The 25,019-nt window shown below is 43.8% G+C and overlaps 1 protein-coding gene across 3 annotated transcripts in view; it reads left to right on the forward strand.

Annotated features, from left to right (window-relative positions):
- Nucleotides 1-25,019, forward strand: part of CCSER2 (coiled-coil serine rich protein 2) — a 124,525-nt gene that overhangs the window by 49,489 nt on the left and 50,017 nt on the right. For all 3 annotated transcript variants that reach the window (XM_082269402.1, XM_082269404.1, XM_082269403.1), the window contains exons 4-5: nt 7,966-8,056; nt 19,258-19,399. In XM_082269402.1, coding sequence (XP_082125528.1) covers nt 7,966-8,056; nt 19,258-19,399 — 233 coding nt within the window. The remainder of the gene's footprint in view (nt 1-7,965; nt 8,057-19,257; nt 19,400-25,019) is intronic.

Below are 25,019 nucleotides of genomic sequence, written 5' to 3' on the forward strand. Positions count from 1 at the left end.
CCAGATGTTTACAGAGTATTGAGAGAGGATGCTATACCATGGTAAACAAGGCTCTGTCCCAACTTTTTTGAGGTGTGTTGCTGCCATCAATTTCAAAATTTAATTTTTTCCCTTAACATATCAAATGTTTAAATTAAGAAAACAGATTATTTTATCTGTCTTCTATTGTGAATATAATAGAATACAATGATTTGCAAATCTTCTAACCCATGTTTTTATGTAGATTTTACACCGCATCCCAAAAAAACAAAAAACTTTACATACTTGTGTCCTACATTTTGAGGTGATCAGTTGACCGTTTCAGTAGACATGGTGATTACGTTATAACGGGCAAAAATTATGTCCTGTATAGGAGAATGTGTATAGACCATGGACTTCCATTCAGTTTTTATAGAAGAAAACTGGAATTATGATCACCAAAAAAGAATATGGATGTTGACGTATGTCACGTTAACAGAGGTGGGGGTTTCCAGGGAAAAAAAACAAACCTTTTTACTTAAAAATGGCAAATAGGAGCTGGTGTAAAGCCTAGTACACACGCAACGATTATCGGCCGACCGATCGTCCGTCTTTTGTCCAGAGTAGTGTTTTGTTGGTTGGAATGTGCCTAGACTGCACACAAATTTTCCCGCACGACAAAATTCTACTTCAGAAGTGATGTCATGTGTTGGTTTGCTTTCTTTGTTTTTTCTTCTCTGAGCATGCCCAGTCTTGCTCATAAGATTTTTCCCTGTTGAAATCTGTACTGACTGCACGGAAATCGGCCGTGTTTTGACGGCAGACAAAAATTTATAGCCTGCACACCAGATTTTTTTCGGCCGAAAAGTCGGAGTCGGTTGTTGGAAGCATCAAACTAACAAGCCAAAAATCGGCAGATCGGTCGTTGGGACGAAAATTCCCTGCTGATTTTCAACGTGTGTTTACGAGGCTTAAGGATGGTGGCTGGGAGGGACAGGAGGGGTGTGTGTGTGTATGTGTGTGTGTGTGTGTGTGTGGCAATAGGAGGAGGATAAGGAATACAGTGGGCAGTGGAAGTAGATACAAAGGCGGTGAGGACAATGGGCAGTGCAGTAAGTAGGCGAAGTGGGAGACAGCATTCAGCCAGTAGTATAATGCTGGAGGAGAAACCCTAGAGGTGTGGGCAGAGAGGGAGGTCAGGCAGATGCAGTAACTAGAATGTGAAGGGATGTGGAGGTGAACTCCATTGTGGTCATAGGTCACTGCTGCCTATTGTAGCATGTCACTGTGATAATCCAGCCACCTCAACAGGCTGAAACCTTTCTCATGATGTGATAAAATATCACTATGTTCTGTAGTAAAGAGAGGTAAAAATGCAGACATTGTCACCATTTTATTAAAGGAACACCTTGCTAAACACTCAATTGTAAGATTTTGATTGGTCTGTTTCATACAAATATTGTAACCCATAATGTGACATGTGGAGGGCAACCATAAGCATGGGTTTTTTTTTTTTTAATTAAACCCAGCAGTTACGACTGTATGGAATTTGTGAAAGTGTATATTTTTTATAAAATATAACAGTGTTCAAAAATGAACAGTTTCCAGATAACATTTCTCAGTGAAGTACAGCAAAGGCTGCTACCCACTCAGGCATTACCCCCATCACCATTTAGAAAACTATGTGAGAATTTGTCCTGAGGCTTGCAAACAGCCTTTTCTCTACTGTGGATGTTTTTTTTTTTTTTTTTATATTGGGTGGATTATGGCTGGTTGTGTGGAAGAATCTGATGGCAAGCTTTCCCTCTTTCCTATTTTTTTTTTTTTTTTATCCAGCCAGGTTTCTGATATTTGTAGTCCTTTTTTTTTTTTTTTTTGACCTTTGTTCTATCATTCACTGTCATATAGCTATAAAAAAGCATGGTGAATCCTTCTCATCATGTGGCAGTTGACAGGTAACTTTTTATTTTTTTTTAAGTCATGTATACATATTATACATTTCTCTAGCGCTCATCGACAGACGTAGTCCTCGGTGATACACCACCTTCGGGTTATGTTACCTCCGCAGGAGCAGGACTAGACAGGAAATTAAAAAGCTCTGGCCACACCCTAGGGGCAGTCCCAGAGGGTATATCCTCTCTCTCTCTGCCTCAGCAAATCAGTTATTTTCTGTCTAGTTAGGAGTAAGGACCTAGACACCTTGCTGGGATCTTAGGTCCTGGCAAGAATTTTTTTCTTAAAGGATTTTTTTAGACAGCTTTTTTCTCCAGTGTTCCTGTGAGATCTTCAAGCAAGAAAGCTGAACTGGGCGACGGGCTGGATGTTGAGATCCGGTGGTCACCCCAGTTCAGCCTACGAGCGCGTGCAGGCCATAGCTCCGCGCTGGGTCGGCCGCGACAAAGTCCCATTAAAGGACTGTCCACGCGAGTTAAACGTCTCGCCGAAACGCCAAAGACCATGAGTCACGGCGTCCGTATCGGTCGACAGCCCTCCCGCCCCGGTGGAGAGGGGTACTGTCAGGAGTTGGTGCCCGCCTGGTTCCGGTATGGTGAGTAGTATGTTCCCCCTTTTTCCCTGACGGGTTTTGTGGTGAACGCGGGCCCCTCTCTGTATGGTAAGAAAGAGTCCTTTCTATCCTATAACATGTCACAAATCCTCCTACTTTGAGTGTGATTTATGTGTGCAAAAGCCAGGAGGCTTGGCTTGGGAGCTAACAATCTATTGTATACATGTTTTAAAGATGTAATCTGTGGCATTCTGGGAATCTTATGGGTTAAGTATAAGCTACCTACCAGTCAGAAGCCACGGACATGTAGACTGCCTTCCAAATCAGATCTCCAGCTATTAGGCGCCCCCACCCGGTTTCAGGGTGGGGGGACGTTTTCACCGGTATTCAGGACATTAGATCGAGCATCAACCACTACTACCGGTGCGATTCTTCCCTTCCAACATTTAAGTACCACAGGAAGCGGTAGTTACCGTTCCCTGAAAAGATCTTTTCCTTTACCTTTTCCTTAGATTAGTCCCGATACCTCACAGGAATCGGATCTGGTTGACCAGATAGGCCAAGTAGCCTCTAGTCGGGTGACTTCGGTCCCTGAGGTTCAACCAGAAAAGATCACCTTTCCTGATAACTATCAGGTATCTGATAAATGTGTGGGAACAGAAAACGACCAGACTTTCTCGGATGGTCGGGGCCAGATAGCTCTAGGGACGCCTGGTTCAGATCCAATCAGCGCCAGTGGTCCTAGAAATTCTAGGCTGGCCTCCTCAAGCCGGCCTGGCCGACTTGGACATGTTAGTCGCAGACGTTCCGTGGGAACTTCGTCTCAGGGAGTGTCTGTGGTCTCAAGGACCAATTTACCTTCGTGCTTTACAGTCGCTGGTTTTAATGGCCTGGCCATTGAGACCCAAGTACTGAAGGACAGAGGTTTGTCTACTTCAGTCATTCCTACCCTTATTAAAGCAAGGAAAGCGACTTCCAGCAAAGTCTATTATCACACATGGAAGACTTATATTGCGTGGTGCGAATCTTTAGGATTTCCTCCACGTACCTATTCGGTGACTCGAATATTGGCCTTTTTGCAACAAGGGGTTGAGCAGAAGCTAGCCTTGAGCACCATCAAGGGTCAAGTTTCAGCATTAGCAATCTTCTTTCAGAAGCCTTTAGCTACCAAATCCTTGGTGCGGAATTTCATCCAGGGGGTGCGGCACCTGGCTCCTCCAGTCCGCGCGCCCTTACCGCCCTGGGATCTTAATTTGGTTTTGTCGGTTCTACAGAAACCTCCCTTTGAAAACATCAGGGAGATTCCCTTGCTTACTCTATCCCAGAAGGTGGCCTTCTTGGTGGCTATTACTTCTGCTCGCAGGGTGTCAGAACTGGCTGCATTATCATGCCAGTCACCATACCTAGTGATTCATAGGGATAAGGTAGTACTTCATCCTAAGCCATCTTTTCTTCCCAAGGTGGTTTCAGATTTTCATCTGAATGAAGATATTGTACTACCTTCCTTGTGTCCTCAGCCCAAGCATCATCGGGAACATGCGTTGCATTCCTTAGATGTGGTTCGGGCAATCAGGGTATACCTGAAAGCTACGGAATCATTCCGTAAGACGGATTCACTTTTTGTGATCACGGATGGCCCCAGAAAGGGTTTGCCTGCATCTGCCGCGACCATTGCCAAATGGATTAGACAAACGGTGGTACAGGCTTATTCTATTAAGGGTCAGAGTCCTCCGTTCCCTGTTAGGGCGCACTCCACTCGAGCGCTCAGTACTTCCTGGGCCTTTCGCCATCAGGCGTCAGTGGTCCAGGTATGTAAGGCGGCCACCTGGTCGTCGGTACATACCTTTACAAAATTTTATAAAATTGATGTGACGGCATCGGCGGATGCCTCATTTGGCCGCAAGGTTTTGCAGGCCGCAATTTGAGGAGACCGGTGGTCTACCTCGAGGGTTTTTTTCTGTTTGAAAAAAAAAAAAAAAATTGTTTTCTCTTTTTTTGGTTGAGTCTCATCATTAAGGATGAGCATTGTAAACTTCTAGTTGGCACCGGTTGGGCCTTCTAGATTGGGATTTGATTTCCATTTTCCCACCCCTCAGTTGTGATACTGCTCTGGGACGTCCCGAAGGTGGTGTATCACCGAGGACTACGTCTGTCGATGAGCGCTAGAGAAAAATGGATTTTTGTAAAATCTTACCGTAAAATCCTTTTCTCTTAGCTCATCGACAGACGTAGTCCCCGCCCCTCTGTTTTGGAGTTGGGTTGGGTTAAATTCTCTAAGCACTGCTTTTTCACATAACTGATTTGCTGAGGCAGAGAGAGAGGGGATATACCCTCTGGGACTGCCCCTAGGGTGTGGCCAGAGCTTTTTAATTTCCTGTCTAGTCCTGCTCCTGCGGAGGTAACATAACCCGAAGGTGGTGTATCACCGAGGACTACGTCTGTCGATGAGCTAAGAGAAAAGGATTTTACGGTAAGATTTTACAAAAATCCATTTTTTAGATACGAGTCATGCTGTTTATACTGGTCTGAAAAAGCCCACTACAGTCAAAGGGTTTTTTTTTTTTTTTTTCATTAACTTTGGAATGAGTCAGAAATGGGCTGTAACTTCTGAATGTATCTGCTTTTGTTGTTGACCATAGAGGAAGTGAGGGAAGCCTGCACAATGTGGATTTAGAGCGGATCTAAAGACAGAAGTTTTATACCTTAATACATTTATACCCCCCAGATGCTCTGCATGAGAGCAGCATCGCTGCGTTCACGCTTTCCTCACTGGTTCAGAGGCAGCAATGGGAGCCATTTGCTCCTGCTGCTGTCAATCATCACAGCTAGTGAGAAGGGAGCAGGGGGTAGTATCGAGCCACACTTTGTGTCAGTAGATACACAGCGAGCAGCTCGGGAGCAAGCCTGTATGAGTGCTCCCATAGCAAGCGGCTTGCTATGGGGGTACTTAGCAGGGGGGAGAAGCCAGGAGTGCCGTCAGGGACCAGAGGAGAGGATCACTGCACAGAGCGCGCATGTGTGTGTGTGTGTGTATGTATGTGTATGTATGTATGTGTGTATGTATATATAATATATATATATATATATAATCATCAAAAAGCAGCTAGTGAAAACCCAAAATTCTGCATCTCAGAAAATTTGAATATTACATAAGACCAATAAAAAAAGGATTTTTAATACAGAAATGTTGGCTTACTGAAAAGTATGTCCATGTACAGTATAGTATGCACTTAATACTTGGTCAGGTCTCCTTTTGCATGAATTGCTGCATCAATGCCGCGTGGCATGGAGGCGATATGCCTGTGGCAGTGCTGAGGTGTTATGGAAGCCCAGGTTGCTTTAATAGCAGCCTTTGCATTCTTGGTCTGGTGTGCCTAATTTTTTTCCTCTTGACAATACCCTACAGATTCTCCATGGGGTTTAGATCAGGCGAGTTTTGCTTTCTAATCAAGCACAGGGATACTTGATCATGAAACCAGGAATTGGCACTTGCCCACACTGCCAAAAGTACCAAGTCCTGCTGGAAAGTGAAATCCGCATCTCCATAAAGCTGGTCAGCAGAGGGAAGCATGCAGTGCTCTAGAATCTCCTGGTAGAGGGCTGCACTGGCTTTGGACTAAGTGGACCAACACAAGCAGATGATATGGCTCCCCAAATCTTCACGGACTGTGGAAACTTCACACTGGACCTCATGCAACTTCGTCTCTCCACTCTTCCTCCAGACTCTGGAACCCTAATTTCCAAATGAAATGCAACATTTTCCACAGTCTGTGACGATTGAAAAAAAATCCCTGTGTATGGCCATATAAATGAGGGCAGTAGAGAACTTAAGTTACCATGTTTTTTGCATTAAGCCCACAATTTAGGTGGATGGAGGCATCCCCTACCCCAAGACATTGTATCTGACAGCAGCACTTGCCGATGTCAGAATACATTGCTCAGCAGGCGGAGCTAATTGGTAAATGAATGTGGTGAAAAGGTTTCCTCGATCAGAGGCTGTAGCCAAAGTCCAATTAAACAACCAACTTCTGTTGAGTGGGAATGGCCACATACTAAAATATGTCCAAGACCTGCTAAACCAGATGAATTTCGATCAGTGTATGGCCAGCTTTAGAGGCTCTAAACCTTCCCTATGCTTCTAATCCAGGGTGTTTTTTCTTTTTGTCTGTGCCCTCATTGGAGACTTTCTCCTGATATTCCCAGTGTGCACAAATGAAAATTAGGATAGATCTGGCCCAGCGGGGTCGCAGATCTGTTGGATGTCCTGTCCTTTCCCAGCTCAATCTAAAAGAGAAAAGTTTAATGTTGTAAACCAGCTGGTTTTGGTGATTTTATTCTGTAAATCTATGCAGTCATTTGAGTGCCCTCCGTGCAGGATCTTTGTGCAGGTTGTTTTACTGATTTCCAAAAGCTTGAATGTGAAATGTGAACAGTGACAAAATGTACCTTCCAATTTCTCTGTCTCCTCAATTGTATTTCTTGCAGGGAAGTAAAAAGACAATTGCCTGTCTTGTTCCATTATATAGAACCTTGGGTGCATAAAAGAGACTATTGTACAAAGTCAGAACCAATTGCAAAGCCGACTAGTTAGATGAAGTCCTTAATGATTTGCTGCAGTGTGTCTACTTTGGAGTGATTCAGTTCAAATAAATTCTGATGAGCTGTACAAACAGCTACTGAAATTGTTACATAAGTGTGTGTAAAATGCCTGTGAGAAACATTTATTTTATTAGTGCCCAATCTCATCTGCGTTACAGATCCACATCTGGCTTTTCATTTGTAACTTGTAATATTTCCACTGTAGTGAAAACAAATTGATCAGTAATTTCGCCTACTGCAAATAGGAGAAATGTGTTCCTTTATTCTGTTTAGTCTGCATTGGTGTTTACTATACTCAGTTTGGCATTTTACAAGTCTTTAGTGTATACTATTTGCGCTGCTTAGGTTTCAAAAGGTGCTCTTCTGTTCAAAGAGGGGAACTGATACCCTCAGACTCCTCAATTTGAGCCCTAATGCTCCATTCACATTTGCAAAATGGATCAGTAGCTATTTATTTGTGGGAGACCCAGGGGGCGTTCCCAGCGATTAGCCATGGACAGAAGCCCTATCAATTGATTATTGCAGGCATTCACCGCATTCGATTAGCTGTGTCAGCCTCCTATTGATTATAATTAGACTTCTGCCTACAGCTAATCACTTGGAACCCCTGCTGGGTCTCCCTCATATAAGCACACTTTGCAAGTGTGAATGGGGCCTACAACTCAAGATGCTCAATTTAAAGAGGACTTTTTCAGTCTCGCATGTATTGAGCCCATCTCTGTTTTGGACAAGCCGATGTGGAAGAGAGTTGGTTCAAGTTTCTAAGGTTGTAAGGTTGTGAAATTTTCATAACAGTTTCTAATGATAAGGCAGGCTAAGGCTCTTGTAATTTTAATGTTGCTTACCTTATGGTGCCTGTAGTTGTTGCGAGTTTGACACTGATATATTGTACTTATTTACAGGACATCCTCAATAATATTGAGACCTGTGACCTGGAAGAGGATGACCTAATGCTGGATGTGGAAATACCAGAGGACCCGCCATGTGACCCTGGTTAGTATTTTTTTTCCATTTTAACAAGGCAGTTAATCTGATGCCTGTTAGATGTTTGTTTTGGGGACATTGAAAAGATTTAAACTGGCAATACACTGTTCAACTTTTGGCCGGCTTCTGACGAACGGGGTGAAATTTGCTACGTGGGTGGTCTTGTCATCACCCAACATCCTTGTATTGAAAATTCAAAGGCGTCAGATGTATACTTGTTGGTAAACAGTGGCTGCATCCCATCAGATGCAGCCGCTGTTTAGGCATGCTGAAGATCGATTGGTATCTACACTACTGTCTCTGTCCACTCCAGGACCATAAACACCCACTGTGCATGTGTTCTTTGATACTCCTTTACTGTGTCTGTACTCCAGGACCATAAACCCCAATTGTGTGTGCGTGCTCTGTGATTCCCATTCCCTGTCTCTATATACCCCAGACCAACCTTTTTCAACCAGGGTGCCATGGCATCCTGAAGTTCCTTTGGATTCTTTCAGACCCAGATGCCTAAAAATTGCCCCATGTAGCCAACAAATTGTCAACAAGCCTGCCTTTTTTTGGTTCACAAATCCACAGGTTTATTAGGCAGCATTACCATCTTTGGCACCGTGTGGGCCAGTTACCGGCTGGAAACAACCTTGTTTGCCTCAACCCCAGTACTGAGGAAGAGGGGCAGGGAAAATTTGGCTGAATGATGGAGAAACGGAGGAGAAGAGAAATGCTAGAATACAAATCAGTACCAGTTTGCAAAGGTACTGTAAACTGCTTTGTAAAAATGAATCTCCTTTGTTTGGTGGCCCAAGTTTGCTGCTAGCTTCTGTAAAAATATCTGTTTAGTTTTTTACCTTGGCTTGATTGAAAAACGGTTGAGAAACGCTGCTCCAGACCATGAACACCAAGTGTGTGTGCGTGCGCGCATGCACGTGTGTGTATGTGCGCGCGCATGCTCTGTTGTTCCCGTTTCCCATCTCTGTGTAGTCTAAGACCATGAACATCCATTATATGGCTGCCTATACTACTGTATCTGTGTGTTGCATCCATGAACATCCATGGTGTCTGTCCTTTATCTACCCTACTCTTCTGTGTGTGCGCTCTGTTTTATCCACCCTACTGTCTCTGTGTACTCTGATAACACATTGGGGTTGATTTACTAAAACTGGAGAGTGCCAAATCCGGTGCAGCTCTGCAAGCTGAAGTTAGAAGCTGATTTGTTTCTATGCAGAGCTGCACCAGATTTTGCGCTATCCAGTTTTAGTAAATCAACCCCATTCCGTGCTTTGTGGCAATTAATGTTATTGGCTTGAGTTGCAAGATTATTCCTCCTAGCTATCTTTCCTGCTGCAGAAGCCAGAATTCAATATGATTTGTATTCAGATATTCGTATTTTTTGTATACAGTGACAAATAGAATCTTAGTATAGATAGAATAGAAAAGTGTTGAAACCTTTTATAGGGCTTTTTCCTGCATGAAGCTGTCTGCGGCTGGCCGTGCACATGTGCAGGCTTATGAAAGCAGTGATGTAAATCCGTGTGTAGCTGCATACAGGCATTCATTACAATGCTCAGATGTACCGTACGCAGTAGCTGTGTATCCTGGGTGCAGAAAAATATCACAATTTACGTTTTACAGCCTCAGGTACTCGGATATATAAGACCTTACTGTCTGTGCGAAAATGCAAAAACAATTTACGCCACTATATGCAATTTGCGCGGTGCTGTCCCCCTTTTTTTTTTTTGTCATGTGTTCATTAAAATGCTCTCACAAAGTTCTATGCGAGTCAGGTGTACAAGAAATGGGTATGTCTCTGGGACAGTATTTTACACTGGTGATGGTAGATATCATCCCATGGCTGCTTTCCAGCCCCAGCCAGGGGGATCCAGGAATAGCAGATGGTGGACCCTTCAGTTCTATGGAGCAGGAAGGAAACCTGTACTGAGGTTGCATACCTGCCATAAAAATGTTAGTTGACTGCTGCCACATGCTGAGATGGTGACTTCAATATGATTTAAAGCCCGGTACACACATTGTAAGTTGGCCAGCTCATCAGGAAGAGGGCTATTTTCGCGGTCTGTTCAATAGAAGGTGGTCTAATGACTGGCTTCTGTTGAACTGTCTTGCTGGAAAACCAGCGTTCAATCAGCACTTAAGGGGTGTGTCCTCCTGTTAGAATACAATAGCACAGCGGGAGAGATCACTGCATCATTATTCGTATTGATGTGGGAATCTGTCAGTTTTTCTTTCAACTAGCTGGTTGAATAAAAAAATAAAATAAATGAACGTGTATACCCAGCTTAAAGTGTTTTGTTATCCCAGCATCAAATTCCTGACTATGTGCCTGCTGTACCATGTACTTGTATGAAAAAGTATCCTTTTCTCTTCTTTTTTTTTTTTTCCTCCTTTTTGTGAAATCCCTGGTAGTCCCTCTGCTTTCCTGCTTAAAAAAAAAAAAAAAAAAAAAAAAAAACACTAGGCAGGAGAGCACACCGTTGTCCATTCTCTATTTGTGCTGGGAACTCAGGCTGCTCTCGTCCAATGATCAGACTTGTCCTGGCACAGCCTTTCACTGGGAAGATCAGTGTGCTGATGCTTCTCCTCCCCCAGCTCTTACACAGCTGAGAACAGAGGGAATGTGATCACTTATAAAAAAGGGAAAAAAGGTATGTATAATTGTTTTTTATATCTATACAAAAATGTTTTGACTTTAATTTCAATTTTAAACTGAATGGGTTGTTTTCAAGGTGATCGTTTACAATCACTTTTAAGTTGCTGGCCATAAACATGCATTTAAATCAGAAGTCCTGACTTCTCTCTGTTTTGCCTGATATGCATGACTCTTTGGAATCCGTAGATTTATCGGTGCCAGAGACTGCCATGCAACTAGCACTTTCAGATAGAGGTCTGCAGTAGCAATCCCTATATTTCTAGCAGCACAGGAATACCTTTTTTTTTTTTTTTTTTTTATCGGAAAGATCAGAAAGAGGGGAGTGTTCAGGTAATGTACTCATGAGAAAGCCTGGTGATTTGAATAGCGGTCCCACTAAAGTTTGGCAATATTGGTTAGTGACATGATTAAAAAAACAGAGTTACGGGACATTTGATATATGTGAATTCGGGAAAGAAATTTCCACGATTCCCCCATCAACACAAATGGCTGCCAATAACACACTCAGGCTGCCAATTAATGGTTTGAATCTCGGCTGGTTCAGCAGGAATGGGGCAAGATTCGAACAGTGTATGGCCTACCTTAGAATATTAAATTTTTGTTATATAAATGTATTTATATTAACCACTTGCTGACTGTAGGCCGTCATAGAATATCCTGGGCTTTAAGTGGAGATGTCTGATGCCTGCAGCTATCTTTTTTTTTTTTTTCAGCTAGCGGTTCATTGCAATCTAACAGCCCTGCTGCCCTCCAGGTGCTTCTTCAGTCTCTCCCGTGCGATTTGGGAACCGGAGAATTAAACCGCTGATGGTGGCTTACTATAGAGCTGGCTGTAGACCAGATGGTCCCCAGCCAGCTCGTTGACCTTTGGAGACCGGAAGCGATGTCATGACACTGCCCTTTTTTTTACTGAGATCGATTTTTTTTATTTATTTCAGCATAGAAGAGAGACGTGGGGACTTAATAGGTCCTCTTTACAAGAGATCTGGGGTCTGTTAGGTCCTATTCCTATTACAAGGGATGTTTACATCCCTTGTTATAGAAATAAAAGTGGTTTAAAAAATAAAAAATTTGTGCCAGTTCACACTGCCGCGACCACTAAAGTCGCCTCATAAGGGGCGACTTCGGCGTGACTTCGGCGCGACTTTGGCGCGACTTCGGCGCGACTTCGGCACGACTTCGGCACGACTTCAGTGCGACTTGTGAATTATTTTACGCGAGACGACTTTGTATGACTTTGTATTTGGCCAATCAGAATATGATGTGTTGTGACCTAATTTCCCTTTCCTGTGTTTTTTTTTTTGCTGGCATTTATCGGGCATTTTTTGGGCGTCTTTGGAGGCAGGCATGTCTTTAGTGTCTGGGGGTTCTAAAAAGTGTACCTGTGAAGTATCATCTCTGTAGCATGTCCAGAACCAGAAAAAAAAAGAGCATTTTTCCTATAATTTTTATGAGCACATGAATATGGCTTCTCTCCACCTGGCCGTTTTTCTTGCAGGCATTTATCAGGCATTTTTGGAGGCAGGCATGACTTTTTTTTGGATTTAGTGTCTGGTGGGTCTAAAAAGTGTACCTGTGAAGTTTCATCTCTGTAGCATGTCCAGAACCAGAAAAAAAGAGCATTTTTCCTATAATTTTTATGAGCACATGAATATGGCTTCTCTCCACCTGGCCGTTTTTTCTTGCAGGCATTTATCAGGCATTTTTGGAGGCAGGCATGACTTTTTTTTTTGGATTTAGTGTCTGGTGGGTCTAAAAAGTGTACCTGTGAAGTTTCAGCTCTGTAGCATGTGCAGAACCCCAAAAAAATATAAATTTTCTTATAATTATTAATACAGCAGTGTGGCGGCTTCTCTACACCTTGCATTTTTTCTTGCAGGCATTTTTGGAGGCAGGCATGACTTTTTTTGGATTTAGTGTCTGGGGGGTCTAAAAAGTGTACCTGTGAAGTTTCAGCTCTGTAGCATGTCCAGAACCAGAAAAAAAGAGTGACTTCAGTAGTGCCTATTAAGAAGGCTCTCATTCATTTACTGAATTTGTAATGACAAGAGACTTGGGGCGACTTGAGGGCACACAAGTCGCGTTCCAAGTCTGAGTAGTGTGACCCGGCTCTAACAGTGTAAAATTACTGACCCCTCAAAATAACTCCACACACAGCCATAAATGTCTAAAATGTTCCTTCCATTTGAGGATGCCCCACAGATGCTCAATAGGGTTTAGATCTGGAGACATGCTTGGCCAGTCCATGACCTTTACTCTCAGCTTCTTTAGCAAGGCAGTGGTTGTCTTGGAGGTATGTTTGGGGTCATTATCATGTTGGAATACTGTTCTGTAACCCAGTCTCCAAAGGGAGGGGATCATGCTCTGATTCAGTATGTCACAGTATATGTTGGCATTCATGGTTCCCTCAATGATCTGTACCTCCCCAGTGCTGGCAAGACTCATGCAGCCCCAGAACATGACACTCCCACCACCATTCTTGGCTGTAGGCAAAAACACCCTTGTCTTTGTACTCCTCACCTGGTTGCCGCCACACACGCTTGAAACCATCTGAACCAAATAAGTTTCTTGGTCTCATAAGACCACAGGACATGGTTCCAGTAATCCATGTCCTTAGTCTGCTTGTCTTCAGCAAACTTTTTGGGGGCTTTCTTGTGCATCAACTTTGGAAGAGGCTTCCTTCTGGGACAACAGCCATGCAGACCAATTTGCTGCAGTGTGCGGCGTATGGTCTAAGCACTGACAGGTTGACCCCACCCCCACCCCTTCAACCTCTGCAGCAATGCTGGCAGCACTCATACGTCTATTTCCCAAAGACAACCTCTGGAGCGTGTGCACTCAACTTCTTTTGTCGACCATGCCAAGGCCTGTTCTGAGTGGAACCTGTCCTGTTGAACTGCTGTATGGTCTTGGCCACCGTGCTGCAGTTTAGTTTCAGGGTCTTGGCAATCTTCTTATAGCCTAGGCCATCTTTATGTAGAGCAACAATTCTTTTTTTCAGATCCTCAGAGTTCTTTACCATGAGTTGCCATGTTGAACTTCCAGTGACCAGTATGAGAGAGTGAGAGCGATAACAAATTTAACCACTTACCGCAAAGTGACATATATATACGTTGGGTAAATTTGCGGGGGTATACCGGGATGATGCCTCTAGCAAGAGGCATCTTCCCGGTACCGTGGTTTAGTGCCAACAGTCGGCTTTCCGTCGGTAACGACCGATGCGGCTCGGGAGCCGCTCGATCGTTACCTGGGTGAGCAGGAGGGGACGTCCCCCCCCCCCCCCTCCCGCCTTCCGTGACTTTTATCGCACGTCCGCCGGCTGGATGGAGTCCCGATCAAAGCCGGAAACGGCTTTGATTGGGTCTCCGATGACGTAACCCGGAGGCGGCGTCCATGACGTCACTTCCAGGTTAGTGTGCTGCAAAAGGCGGCATATTTAACCACTTTACCACCGGAGGATTTTGCTGTCTTCCGTCCAGGCCACTTTTTGCGATTCGGCGCTGTGCGACTTCAACTGACAATTGCGCGGTCGTGCGACGCCGTACCCAAACGAAATTTACGTCCTTTTTTCCCCACAAACAGAGCTTTCTTTTGGTGGTATTTGATCACCTGTGCGATTTCTACTTTTTGCGCTATAAACAAAAAAAGAGCGTTTATTTTGAAAAAATAACAATGTTTTTAACATTTTTTTATATGAAATTCCCCCCAAAAAAGATGTAAAAACCAATTTTTTTAAAAATTTTTGGCCAATTTGTTTTATGCTACATATGTTTGGTAAAAAAAATCGCAATAAGCGTATTTTGATTGGTTTGCGCAAAAGTTATTGCGTTTACTAACAAAGGGAAAGATTTCTGTCATTTTTGGTGTTTTTTTTTTTAACGCGTAATGGCGGCGATCTGCGATTTTTTTTTTTTTTTTTTTTTGCGGGACTGCGACATTGCGGCGGACAGATCGGACCCTTGACTGACATTTTTGACACTTTTGGGGGTACCAGTGACATTACTGCAGTAATCAGTGCTATATATATGCACTGTTACTGTAAAAATGACACTGGCAGGGAAGGGGTTAATTTTATTGGAGAGGGAGGGGTTAATGTATGCCTGGTGCTTACTGACGTGAAGGGGGGGAGGTGACTGTGTGAGTCATGGACAGATCGGATGTCCAGCTATGCTGAACAGTCCGATCTGTCACTCCCTGTCACTATGGAGATCCCCGACGATCGGGTAAGAGCAGCGGCGATCGCCGCTGCTCCTCCCCTGGCCCGACTCCCGCTGTGAATGAAAACAGCGGGAGCGAGCCTCCGGCGGCGCGCAAGCGCCGCCCAGAAGGGGGAGTGTCTGACGACGTTAATACTACGTCGTCAGACGATAACGAGCCACTCTGCCGCAGTAGTATTACTGTGAGCGGTTCTAAAGTGGTTAAAAGACGGCTGTATGCAAAAACACAGTTTTCAGCGTTTTGCATACATGGAAGTGTAGTGGAGAAGTCTAGGGTCTTTAAACCGTAACATGTTGGGTATCTATTTACTCGGCGTGACATCATCTTTCACAATCTGCAAAAAAAATGGGCTAACTTTACCGTTTAGTATTTTTTAAATGCAGTGAAATGTGATTTTTCAAAAAATTTCCAAAAAAAATTGCGTTTTAAAGACCGCTGCGCAAATACCGGGTGACAAAAAATATTGCAATGACCGCCATTTGATTCTCCAGAGTCTTTGCTAAAATAATATATATAATTTTTGGGGGTTCAAAGTCGTTTTCTAGGAAAAAAATACTGGTTTTAACTTGTAAACAAAAAGTGTCTGAAATAGGGCTGGGGCTTAAGTGGTTAACACACCTGCTCCCCATTCATACCTGAGACCTTGTAACACTAATGCCTCGTACACACGCAACGATTGTTGGCCGACCGATCGGCCGTCTTTTGTCCAGTGTTGTTGTGTTGGTTGAAATGTGCTCTAGACTGCACACAAATTTTTTCGGCCAGCAACCACCAACTTCAGAAGTGATGTCATGTGCTGGTTAACTTTCCGTGTGTTTTTTCTTCTCTGAGCATGCCCAGTCTTGCTCATCTGAATTTTGTCTGCCGAAATCTGTACTGACTGTTGACGGCCAACAAAAATTTTATAGCATGCACACCAGATTTTGTTCGGCCGAAAAGTCGCAGTCGGATGTCGGAAGCATCATACTAACAAGCCGACAATCGGCCGATCGGACGTTGGCCGAAAATTCACGGCCAACAATTGTTGTGTGTACGAGGCTTAAGGCCCCTTTCACACAGGCAAGACCGTTCAGATCCGCCTGTCCGTTTTTTTGGCGGATCTGAATGGTCCCCCCATGCATTCCTATGGGGTATCGGATGTCAGCGGAGACATGTCCGCTGACATCCGACCCGATCCGATCCGCCAAATCTGGACGGATGGAAACCCAGCGGATCGGATGGGATCGGGTGAGAACGGACTGACGGTCCGTTGACATCCGATTTCCCCCATAGAGATGCATGGGGAACTGTCAGCTGTGTCTCCGCACACAGCGCGGAGACACAGCTGTCCTCCTGCTGCTCAGCGGGGGATCGGCGGCTCGATCCTCCCACTGCTCAGCGGGGGATCAGCGGCTCGATCCCCCGCTGAGAAAAACGGACTCCGTCCAGCGGACGGAGTGTGTGAAAGAGCCCTAAGAGTTACATGACACCGGGTAGGGAAAATGTCTAATTGGGCCCAATTTGGACATTTTCACTTAGGGGTGTATTCACTTTTGTTCCCAGCAGTTTAGACATTAATGGCTGTGTGTTGTTATTTTGAGGGGGCAGCAAATTTACACTGTTATACACGCTGTACACTCACTACTTTACATTGTTCAAAGTGTCATTTCTTCAGTGTTGTCACTTGAAAAGAAACAATAAAATATTTACAAAAATGTGAGGGGTGTACTCTCTTCTGTGGGATACTGTACAATACAAATTGACTACAACACATTACATCACTTCCGAATATTTATTCTGCCGTATGAGAATTTTCGTAACTTTAGTTAACTCTTTTTATTTTTGATATGAGATTAGCATGCAAGAAAACAGATGATCATTCGTCCGATAATCTCATCGCATGTACCAGGCATTAGGGCCGGTGGTTTACAGGTCCCGTGTACCACCTTCTGTTACTATATAGCTGAACCAGTTTACACTGAAATACATGACATTACAATTATGGCCACTTGTTATACTAATTCCTTTTAGAATGGTATTCAGATGACTTGTTAAGCCTTTTTAAGTAGCAGACAAGCTAATTAATGAATGTTTTAGTTTTTTGTCATGCACGCCGAGCATGATTTTACATGAAGAATCCTGCTTCGCGTCTTTAACCTCTTAATCTCGCCAATCCTTTTCCTGCAGGAATGCAGTGCTTGTTAACCTCCCGTGGTTGATTGCAGCAGCAGTTCCTATTAAAATAAATCAGATGTTTTGCTTACATTCTTGACGTCTAGCTAGGAAGTCTAGGAATCCAGTCGGTAAAGTTTGTGCTGTGTGGCAGAATCCTTCCCGCATCAAGTTTGCCTGACTGCGAGAGGTGCTGCTATTTAAAGCCTCCACTCTAGTGTGCTAGCTATGCAAGTGGTTAGTTAGGGCAGAGTTTTTGAGTCACAGGACAAAACTGGGCCCTATTCCCAGCCGCAGGGAGGGTGGGGAATACAGTAGGAAGGAAGGCCTGTTTAAATGTCTTGTATGCAGGACTCATCAGGAGAATGACACAATGTTTCCCTTGTGTAACTCTGCTGTTTGGTTAAGTAGCTGATGGCGTCTAGATGGAAAAGTTCTGTATAAACGTACTGATCATGGTCGTCTTCCTTCATCTCTGCTGTCTCTGGTATGTTTGTTTCCTAAGTTTTCTACAGTACGACATGTACTTTCTTGGCCTGAGAGTTTTCAGCTTGCTTTATATTAGCTTTTTATAGAAGTTTTAACTTTTCTAGGGCTTGTTTTGAAGTTGTTTTGGACACACTGATAAATCCTCATTAGTGAAATGGGAGGTTTTCACTTCTGTGTTAGATGAACGGCCATGAAAACAGAGCAGCCCTTTCTCGGAGAAAGAATTTTTGCTTGCTGCATTCTTTCTAGGAAAATAACATTGTAACTGTGTGCCGCAGATTTCATGTTCTATATATATATATATATATATATATATATATATATATATATATATATATATATATATATATATATATATATATATATATATGCCTTTTACTGCTGTTCATATGTAGATGATGGGGAAAAAGGAATATATTTTTCTGTTCTTGGCTTGGTGGTTGGCTTTGATTTTAAGAGATGGCATCGGAAAACAAATTTCTGGACTTGTCGTTTTGCACCTAGTGTATGTAAACTCTCACAATGAACTTCTTATTCACTTCCTTTGGGCCAATAAATATACCATTGAACGTATTTTGTTAAATCTATTTGAGAAGTGCAAAAAAAAAAAAATTGTCATAAATTCAGTGTTGTCCTGTGCCCTCTTTCTGTAATTAGCCCCTTTAGTTCCAGAATATAGGCAGTCCCTGGGTTACAAAGGAGAGCTTCTGTAGGTTTGTTCTTAAGTTGAATTTGTATGCAAGTTGAAACGGGGTACATTTTTAAAATGTACCTCTAGCCCAAAAATGTTTTTTTTTTTTTTTTTTTTAATTTTGGATAGCATAAGGAAGGGTTAACACCCCATGTAACATTTATGTTGCTGTCTGTGCCCCTGTTCAGAAGATTTCACCTCACTATCTGTCCCTGTGACAATTGGATTTAGAAAATTTTGGGTGGTTGTGGAAACCAGGATCGGTGATAAAGCTTCAGTGGAGATGCCTTTTTTCCCATAACTCTTACAGGAGTGAATTTACCTTCCTAGGGGTGGATTTCTTCTCACTTCCTGCTATATCTCTCCGTTTGTAAGTATGAGTCATATGTAAGTTGGATGTTTTGAAACTCGGGGACTGCCTGTAATTAGATTTTGTATTGTGAAAATGAAGACCGTCAGACGCACATGACAACTAGGCAGGGCTGATATAATTCAGCCTAAGTGCATCAGCGCTCAGCAATAGTAACCCCATTCTTTTCATTACAGGCAGTTAACATCTCTTCATTTGAAGCTTAAATAGGTACAAAACGTGCTTTTTTTTTGGACCTGTGTTTTGTGTTTTTTTGGCCCCATCAGTGGAAGTACTTTGTGTTTTTGCGACTGAGCAACAGTCTTCCCCTACTCTCCTCTCACCCAGGAGCTTGCATGTGCAAAAATGCTTGTAAAAAAAAAAAAGCCTGTAAAGGCATTTTCATAAGCACTTACAAGTTGTGAATGAATGCTTGGGGCACAAAATCATGTGTGTTGGCTCACAAGACAACTGGGTGCATTTTTGGCAGATCAAGGGATATTGTTCTGTGCTTGCAGGGTCTTGAAAGGTATAAATCATGAAATGTGATTGTATTACAAAGATATTACATAGGTTTTTTTCATGAAAACAAAAATATTTTCATGCGTTTTTTTTGCAATTGTACTGAAATTTTTGTTCATGAATTGTAGGTGAAGTTGACAATATGAGCCGGTTTGATAGATCTGAGCGAAGTCTGAGGCAACAAAAACTGTTTTGGAAGAGGAATCCTCCCCGTCTTAATGGGCAAGAACAATACCACCTTAGCAATCCTGAACACTACCACAATGGCAGGTATGAACAACCATCCACTTCCATACCAGAGGGGGAATGTGTGGCTGATTATAAAACAAAACAGAAAAGGGAAGATGTTTTGTTCCTTTAAAGAATAACTGCATTTATATTACATAGCCTTTAGTTGAACTACAAACTGTATAAGAAAAAAACAAAAAAACATTGCTTTCCTGCTGGATCTATGAAATGGCGAGACCAGGGGCCTTTTTTGTTGCAAGCTCTTGGAAGACCGGCGGCTTGAAAAGCCAAATTCAGAGCCACTTGCCTATACCCAAATGTTGCGATTTAGTGGCAACCACAAGCAAGTTTTGCACAAGAAGGGTCAGTTCACAGCTAAACGCGGTGTAGAAAACCCATGTTCCCTGCACGTTACCTGCGCGTGTACTTGTGATCTGCACTGGGTGTCCACTTCAAATTAACAACACCACAAAGGCAGTGGCAAACTTAGTGCATTTGCCTGCACCAATTCACATGGTACAGTAGTAGTACTTTCAAATGAATAGGCTGTAATCGCACTGCACTCTGTGCATTCTGGTGCCATTCATAGTGTGAGCTGCCCCGAAAGGAAGATGGAATCTGACCCAGAAAGTGGAAGTTCCCAGTCTCTGAAAAATTACATAAAAACTTCTTTCTTGTAGGATTCTTTGCTTTTGTTTCTTTTTCCAAATCTGCCCCAAAAATGTTAGGTTTCCAGGAACAACTCTTACTACCCTTAAATCTGTCCCCTACCCCCTTCTAACACTTACACTGACAAAACTGTGTAAAGGCCAGAACACACAGGCCGAATGATGCCGCCCAGTATTCGGCCTGTGTGTTCTGGCCTTTACACAGTTTGCTGTACTAACATCCATTTGAAGAGCTTGGAAGGAGCTGCTGTTCTAATTTTTTTTCCTTCAGACCACTGGGTTCAAAGAAAAAAAAAAAAAAGTTCTTTTGTGTACTAGGCTTTTGAAATGGGTATATACTTACCCATTTTCTGCCTGCTGTATGGAGTGATAACTGCTCTGTTATATCTCGTCCTGGTGTTTCAGGACAAAGTAGGGAAAATTTCTCCATGGGGTCAAAGAAAAAAACTGACAGACATGTCAACTCTTCTTTTGAATACTAAAAAAACATTGGCTGCAGTTAGTAAGATCATTTTTCACTTTGCCCCATCATTGCAATGTGACAGATTCTCATAAAAGTTCACCCCCACTCATTGGTAGTCGCCTTCCCTGCACTCCACGCTATGCTCAGTTCCTCCTTCTGAAATACCTGCTGCTTCCAGGTAATGGGAGAGAATTTTACCTGCTCCCTCCTTTTCCTTGCAGGATTCAGTGCTCTCAGGGTATTAGCAGTCAGTTGGCAGGCCCAAACGCTGTCATGTGAGGGAGGGAAGTGGGCTATTAATGCCATGTTAGCTCTGAAATAGGGCACCTTGGAGCTTACACAGGGTGAGCCACAGCTATGTCAGAGAAGCAGAAGTTCAGGAGAGTGCAATGGTGGATGAGCATCAGTTGGCTGGGGCATTGGCATTCCCAGGAACCTGTTACTTTTCTCACCTACTAATTCTTTGAACATGTACATGGCTGTTGAAATTATGGTGACTGTTCATATTTTTATATTGTACAGAAGGCCAGTAAATTCAAGCAGAAATTGTAATTGGTAAAAGGCACACAGACCTAAAGGCACGCACACAGGATATTTTTTTTCTCTCCAATCGTACACATGGTTAAACCCTTCCTTGGCAGAAAGATTTCCTAACTTTGGGAAGTGATGATGGTTCTAAATAAAGCATTTCTAATATTACAGCAGCAACAAGTCCCTCTACTTAATTTCCATTATTAATGTAGGCTCGGCATTAATTAGTCTAATGTAAATTCTATAATTAGTCAGAATTCCATACATATTAACTCTTTCAACAACATATAAAGTATAACTGATACACTTCCTTGTACAGGGTAATGATTGACTTGTTCCATTTGGATAAAATCTGCGTCTATGTTCTTTTTATATTTTGTGTTGACCTTTTGCAGCTATCTAAGCTGTGTTATTTTTGCTATTGATCTCAGAAGCATTTGGAGAAAATTCCATCTCTTCTGTCAGGTTAATTTTTTGCATTGTTTCATGTTGACAAAATAAAAAACCTTGATGTCATATTGATTGTGCCAGAGATGGCTTTTTAAATAATCATTTATACCACTCCGGATAAGTGCTCTACTCCTATTTTGTTGTGACTTTTTAATTATTGTCCTCCTCTTTGGAGCACCCTCCCATCATTCTCAGTTGTCATTTCTTCCTCTTTATCTCTCTGCCCAGAACATATTTTCGGTTTTATTTTCCCATAGAAAATTATTCAAAGCATTTTAAAATTACTGTGCTTAATTTAGAGTCAACAGTATCACATTCAGGTGTGCAACATAATAGGTGTATATAGTCATTGTTATAATAATGATCTGCTTTTTCAAAGTACAGTAGATCCCCAGCCAAAACGTTTAAGAATAACAATCCGATAGTCCATGAGTCGCGCAAATAAGGACAGCAGTTCAAAACCGGGAGCAATCCAGACGAAAAGAAAAAAAGGGGGGGTGAGGAAGGGAGGATGGGAGATAAGAAAGAGGGGTGAAGAGGGTGCCTTGGAATGCCACCCCAGCCTAATGACTCATTCCTACAACTGAAGGGACTTCTATTTATCTGTGATGCCTCTTTGGATGTGGCTCTCCTGATGGCTCACCTCCTTTGGCGTGTCTTTTGGCTCAAGTGCTGGTCTGCGGATCAGACTATAAAAAAGGCCTTGACTGAGCTTCCTTTCCAAGAAGATTACCTGTTTGGAGCTACCCTGGATGACCTCATTAAAGGTCTTTGGGCGGAAGAGTACTTTTCTTCTGCAGGCTACTAAGGGCAAGGAACCTTGTCGCAGACATGGGCTTTCCTTCTCGGCTCATAAGAAGTTTTTTCATCCCTCAGGTTCGACTGACAATGGCTTGAAGCCTTTCAGGACCTCTTTAGGAGGATCCAAATGAACCTGGTGTGGCAAGCCAAGATCGGGCTTCTCTAGACCACTGGACAGGGTTCCTTCAGCATGAAGGTTCGCCCCCACCCGTATCCGCTGGTTTCCCAAACCACGGACTTCCCTGGTGCAAGATCAGTGGGTCCACAAAGTAATATGATTCCGCTACAAGATCGAGTTTCACTCTTGTCCCCCGCAATATTTTTTCCTTCTAATTTGCACCTTTCCCCAGACCCCGCTTACAGGGTCTGTTTGGGGTGGTACAAGACCTGTTCCTTCAAAGGGGTGATTGTTCTGGTTCCGACTTCAGAGCATTTTTAGGGTTTTTACTCAAACCTGTACACATTCCCCAGGAAGGAAGGCACAGTGCATCCAATCCTGGACCTCAAAGTGCTCAACTTCTTTGTGCGGGTTAGAAGTTCAGAATGGAATCCATTCGAACGATGGTGGCTCCCTGCGTAAGAGATTTCCTCGCCTCTATCGATATCAAGGATGCCTACCTTCACATTCCAATATGTGCCTTTCACCAGTGTTTTCTCTGCTTTACTGGGGGAGGGGAGCATTATGAGTTTGTGACATTACCCCTTGGTGTCGCCTTTGCTCCTCAGGTTTTCACAAAAGTTTTAGCCCCGGTGCTAGCTTTGCTACGCCAACGGAGAATCGTGGTACTGGTTTACTTGGATGTTCTCCTTCTGCGTGCAGACTCTCCCTCTGCTCTAGGGGAAAACCTGGAGATCACAATACGAACCCTGCGGGAGTTCGGCTGGATTCTGAATTTTCAGAATTCTGCTCTGGCTCCGCGGTCCGTGCAGGAAGCTGGACTATCTGGGTCTGACTCTGGACAAATCCAGAGTGCTCCTTCCTCTGGACAAATTCCAGAAATTGCAGGCTGCAATTCGCTTCCTGCTGTCCATCAGATGGTCATCCCTCCGGACTTGCATGCATGTGCTGGGTTTGATGGTGTCTAAATTGGAGGTGGTTCCGTTTGCACAGTTCCATACTAGGTCCCTGCAAAGGGAGACTCTAACCAAATGGGACAAGACTCTGCAGTCTCTGAACAATCAGATCCGGCTAAATCAGGAACGAGGGAGTCCCTGATATGATGGCTTTTGTTCTCCAGCGCTTCGGCTGGGAAAATCCTTCCTCTCCTTGTATTGGACAGTGGTCACCACGGATGCCAGCCTGTCCTGCTGGGGAGGCATCCTTGGCAAGCATTCTGCTCTGGGGATCTGGGCGCTGGAAGAGTCCAGACTGCTGATCAATGTCTTGGAACTCAGAGTGATCAGACTGTGTCTGGATCATTGGACGGATCGTCTTCAGGTTTGTCCAGTGTGCATGCAATCGGACAATGCCATGGCCGTGGCTTATGTCAATTGCCAAGGGGGCACAAAAAGTGTCCTTGTGGCTCGAGAAGTAGCTGGCATTCTAAGGTAGGCAGAACGTTTAGTTCCAGCCCTCTCTGCTCTGCATATTCCAGGGGTGGAAAATTGGCAGGCTTGTTACCTCAGTCAACAGCCCTTGGACCAAGGGGAGTGGTCTCTTCATCCGGAGGGGTTTCATCAGCTGTGTCTCCGGTAGGAAACTCCCGAGGTGGACCTCTTGGCCTCTTGTCTCAGCAGAAAGGTGCAGAGGTTCTTGGCGAGGTCTTGGTATCCTCTAGTAAACGCCAGGGACACACTGATGGCCCCTTGGGGCCAGTACTGTCTGATATAATCTCAAACTTCTGCCGTGACTTTTGCGTAGGATAGAGGAAGAAGGAATTCAGGTCATCCTTGTGGCCCCAGACTTCGCTGGTCTTGGTATGTGGATCTGGTAGTGCTGGTCGCCGATATCACTTGGCGACTCCCTCTCAGAGAAGACCTGTTGGCCCATGGGCTGATCTACCATCCTGCCTTACAGTCTCTGGCTTAAACGGTTTGGCTGTAGAAAGCCAGGTGCTGAAGGATAGGGGGTTGTCTGACTCTGTGATGCCCATGCCGTTGAAGACTAGAATCTACCTCTAGAAAGATTTACTATTGTGTCTGGAAGTCATACCATGACGTGGTGTGAGTCTCTGGGGGGTTTCTCCCCATTCCTTTTCAGTGGCTCGAATTTTGGCATTCCTCCAAATAGGTGTGGAACAGTGCCTGGCCTTGGGTACCATGAAGGGCCAGGTTTCGCCCTTAGGGATTATCTTTCAACATCTTTTGGCTATGCATTCCTTGGTTCGCACTTTTGTTCAGGGGGTTTGCCCCTTGGCTCCACCTGTGCGGTCTCCGTTGCCTCCGTGGGACCTCAATTTGGTACTGTTGGTTCTTCAGAAACAGCCTTTTGAAAATATTCATGAGATTCCTCTGCTTACATTGTCCCAGAAGATAGCCTTCTTGGTGCAGATTACTTCCGCATGCAGGGTGTCCGAGCTGGCAGCTTTGTCTTGTCGTCCACCTTATTTGGTTGTTCACAGAGATGAAGTGGTGCTTCGCCCTTGTCAGTCGTTCCTTTCTAAGGTTGTCTCTAGTTTCCATCTGAATGAAGACATTGTGTTGCTTTCCCTGTGTCCTAAGCCTAAGGAGATTGCCTTGCATTCTCTGGGTGTGGTTTGGGCGATCAGGGTGTACCTGGCAGCAACTGTCTTTTGGAAGTAAATGTGTT

Source organism: Pelophylax lessonae, assembly GCF_965119305.1.
Source record: "Pelophylax lessonae genome assembly, chromosome: 9".
NCBI classification, from domain to species: domain Eukaryota; kingdom Metazoa; phylum Chordata; class Amphibia; order Anura; family Ranidae; genus Pelophylax; species Pelophylax lessonae.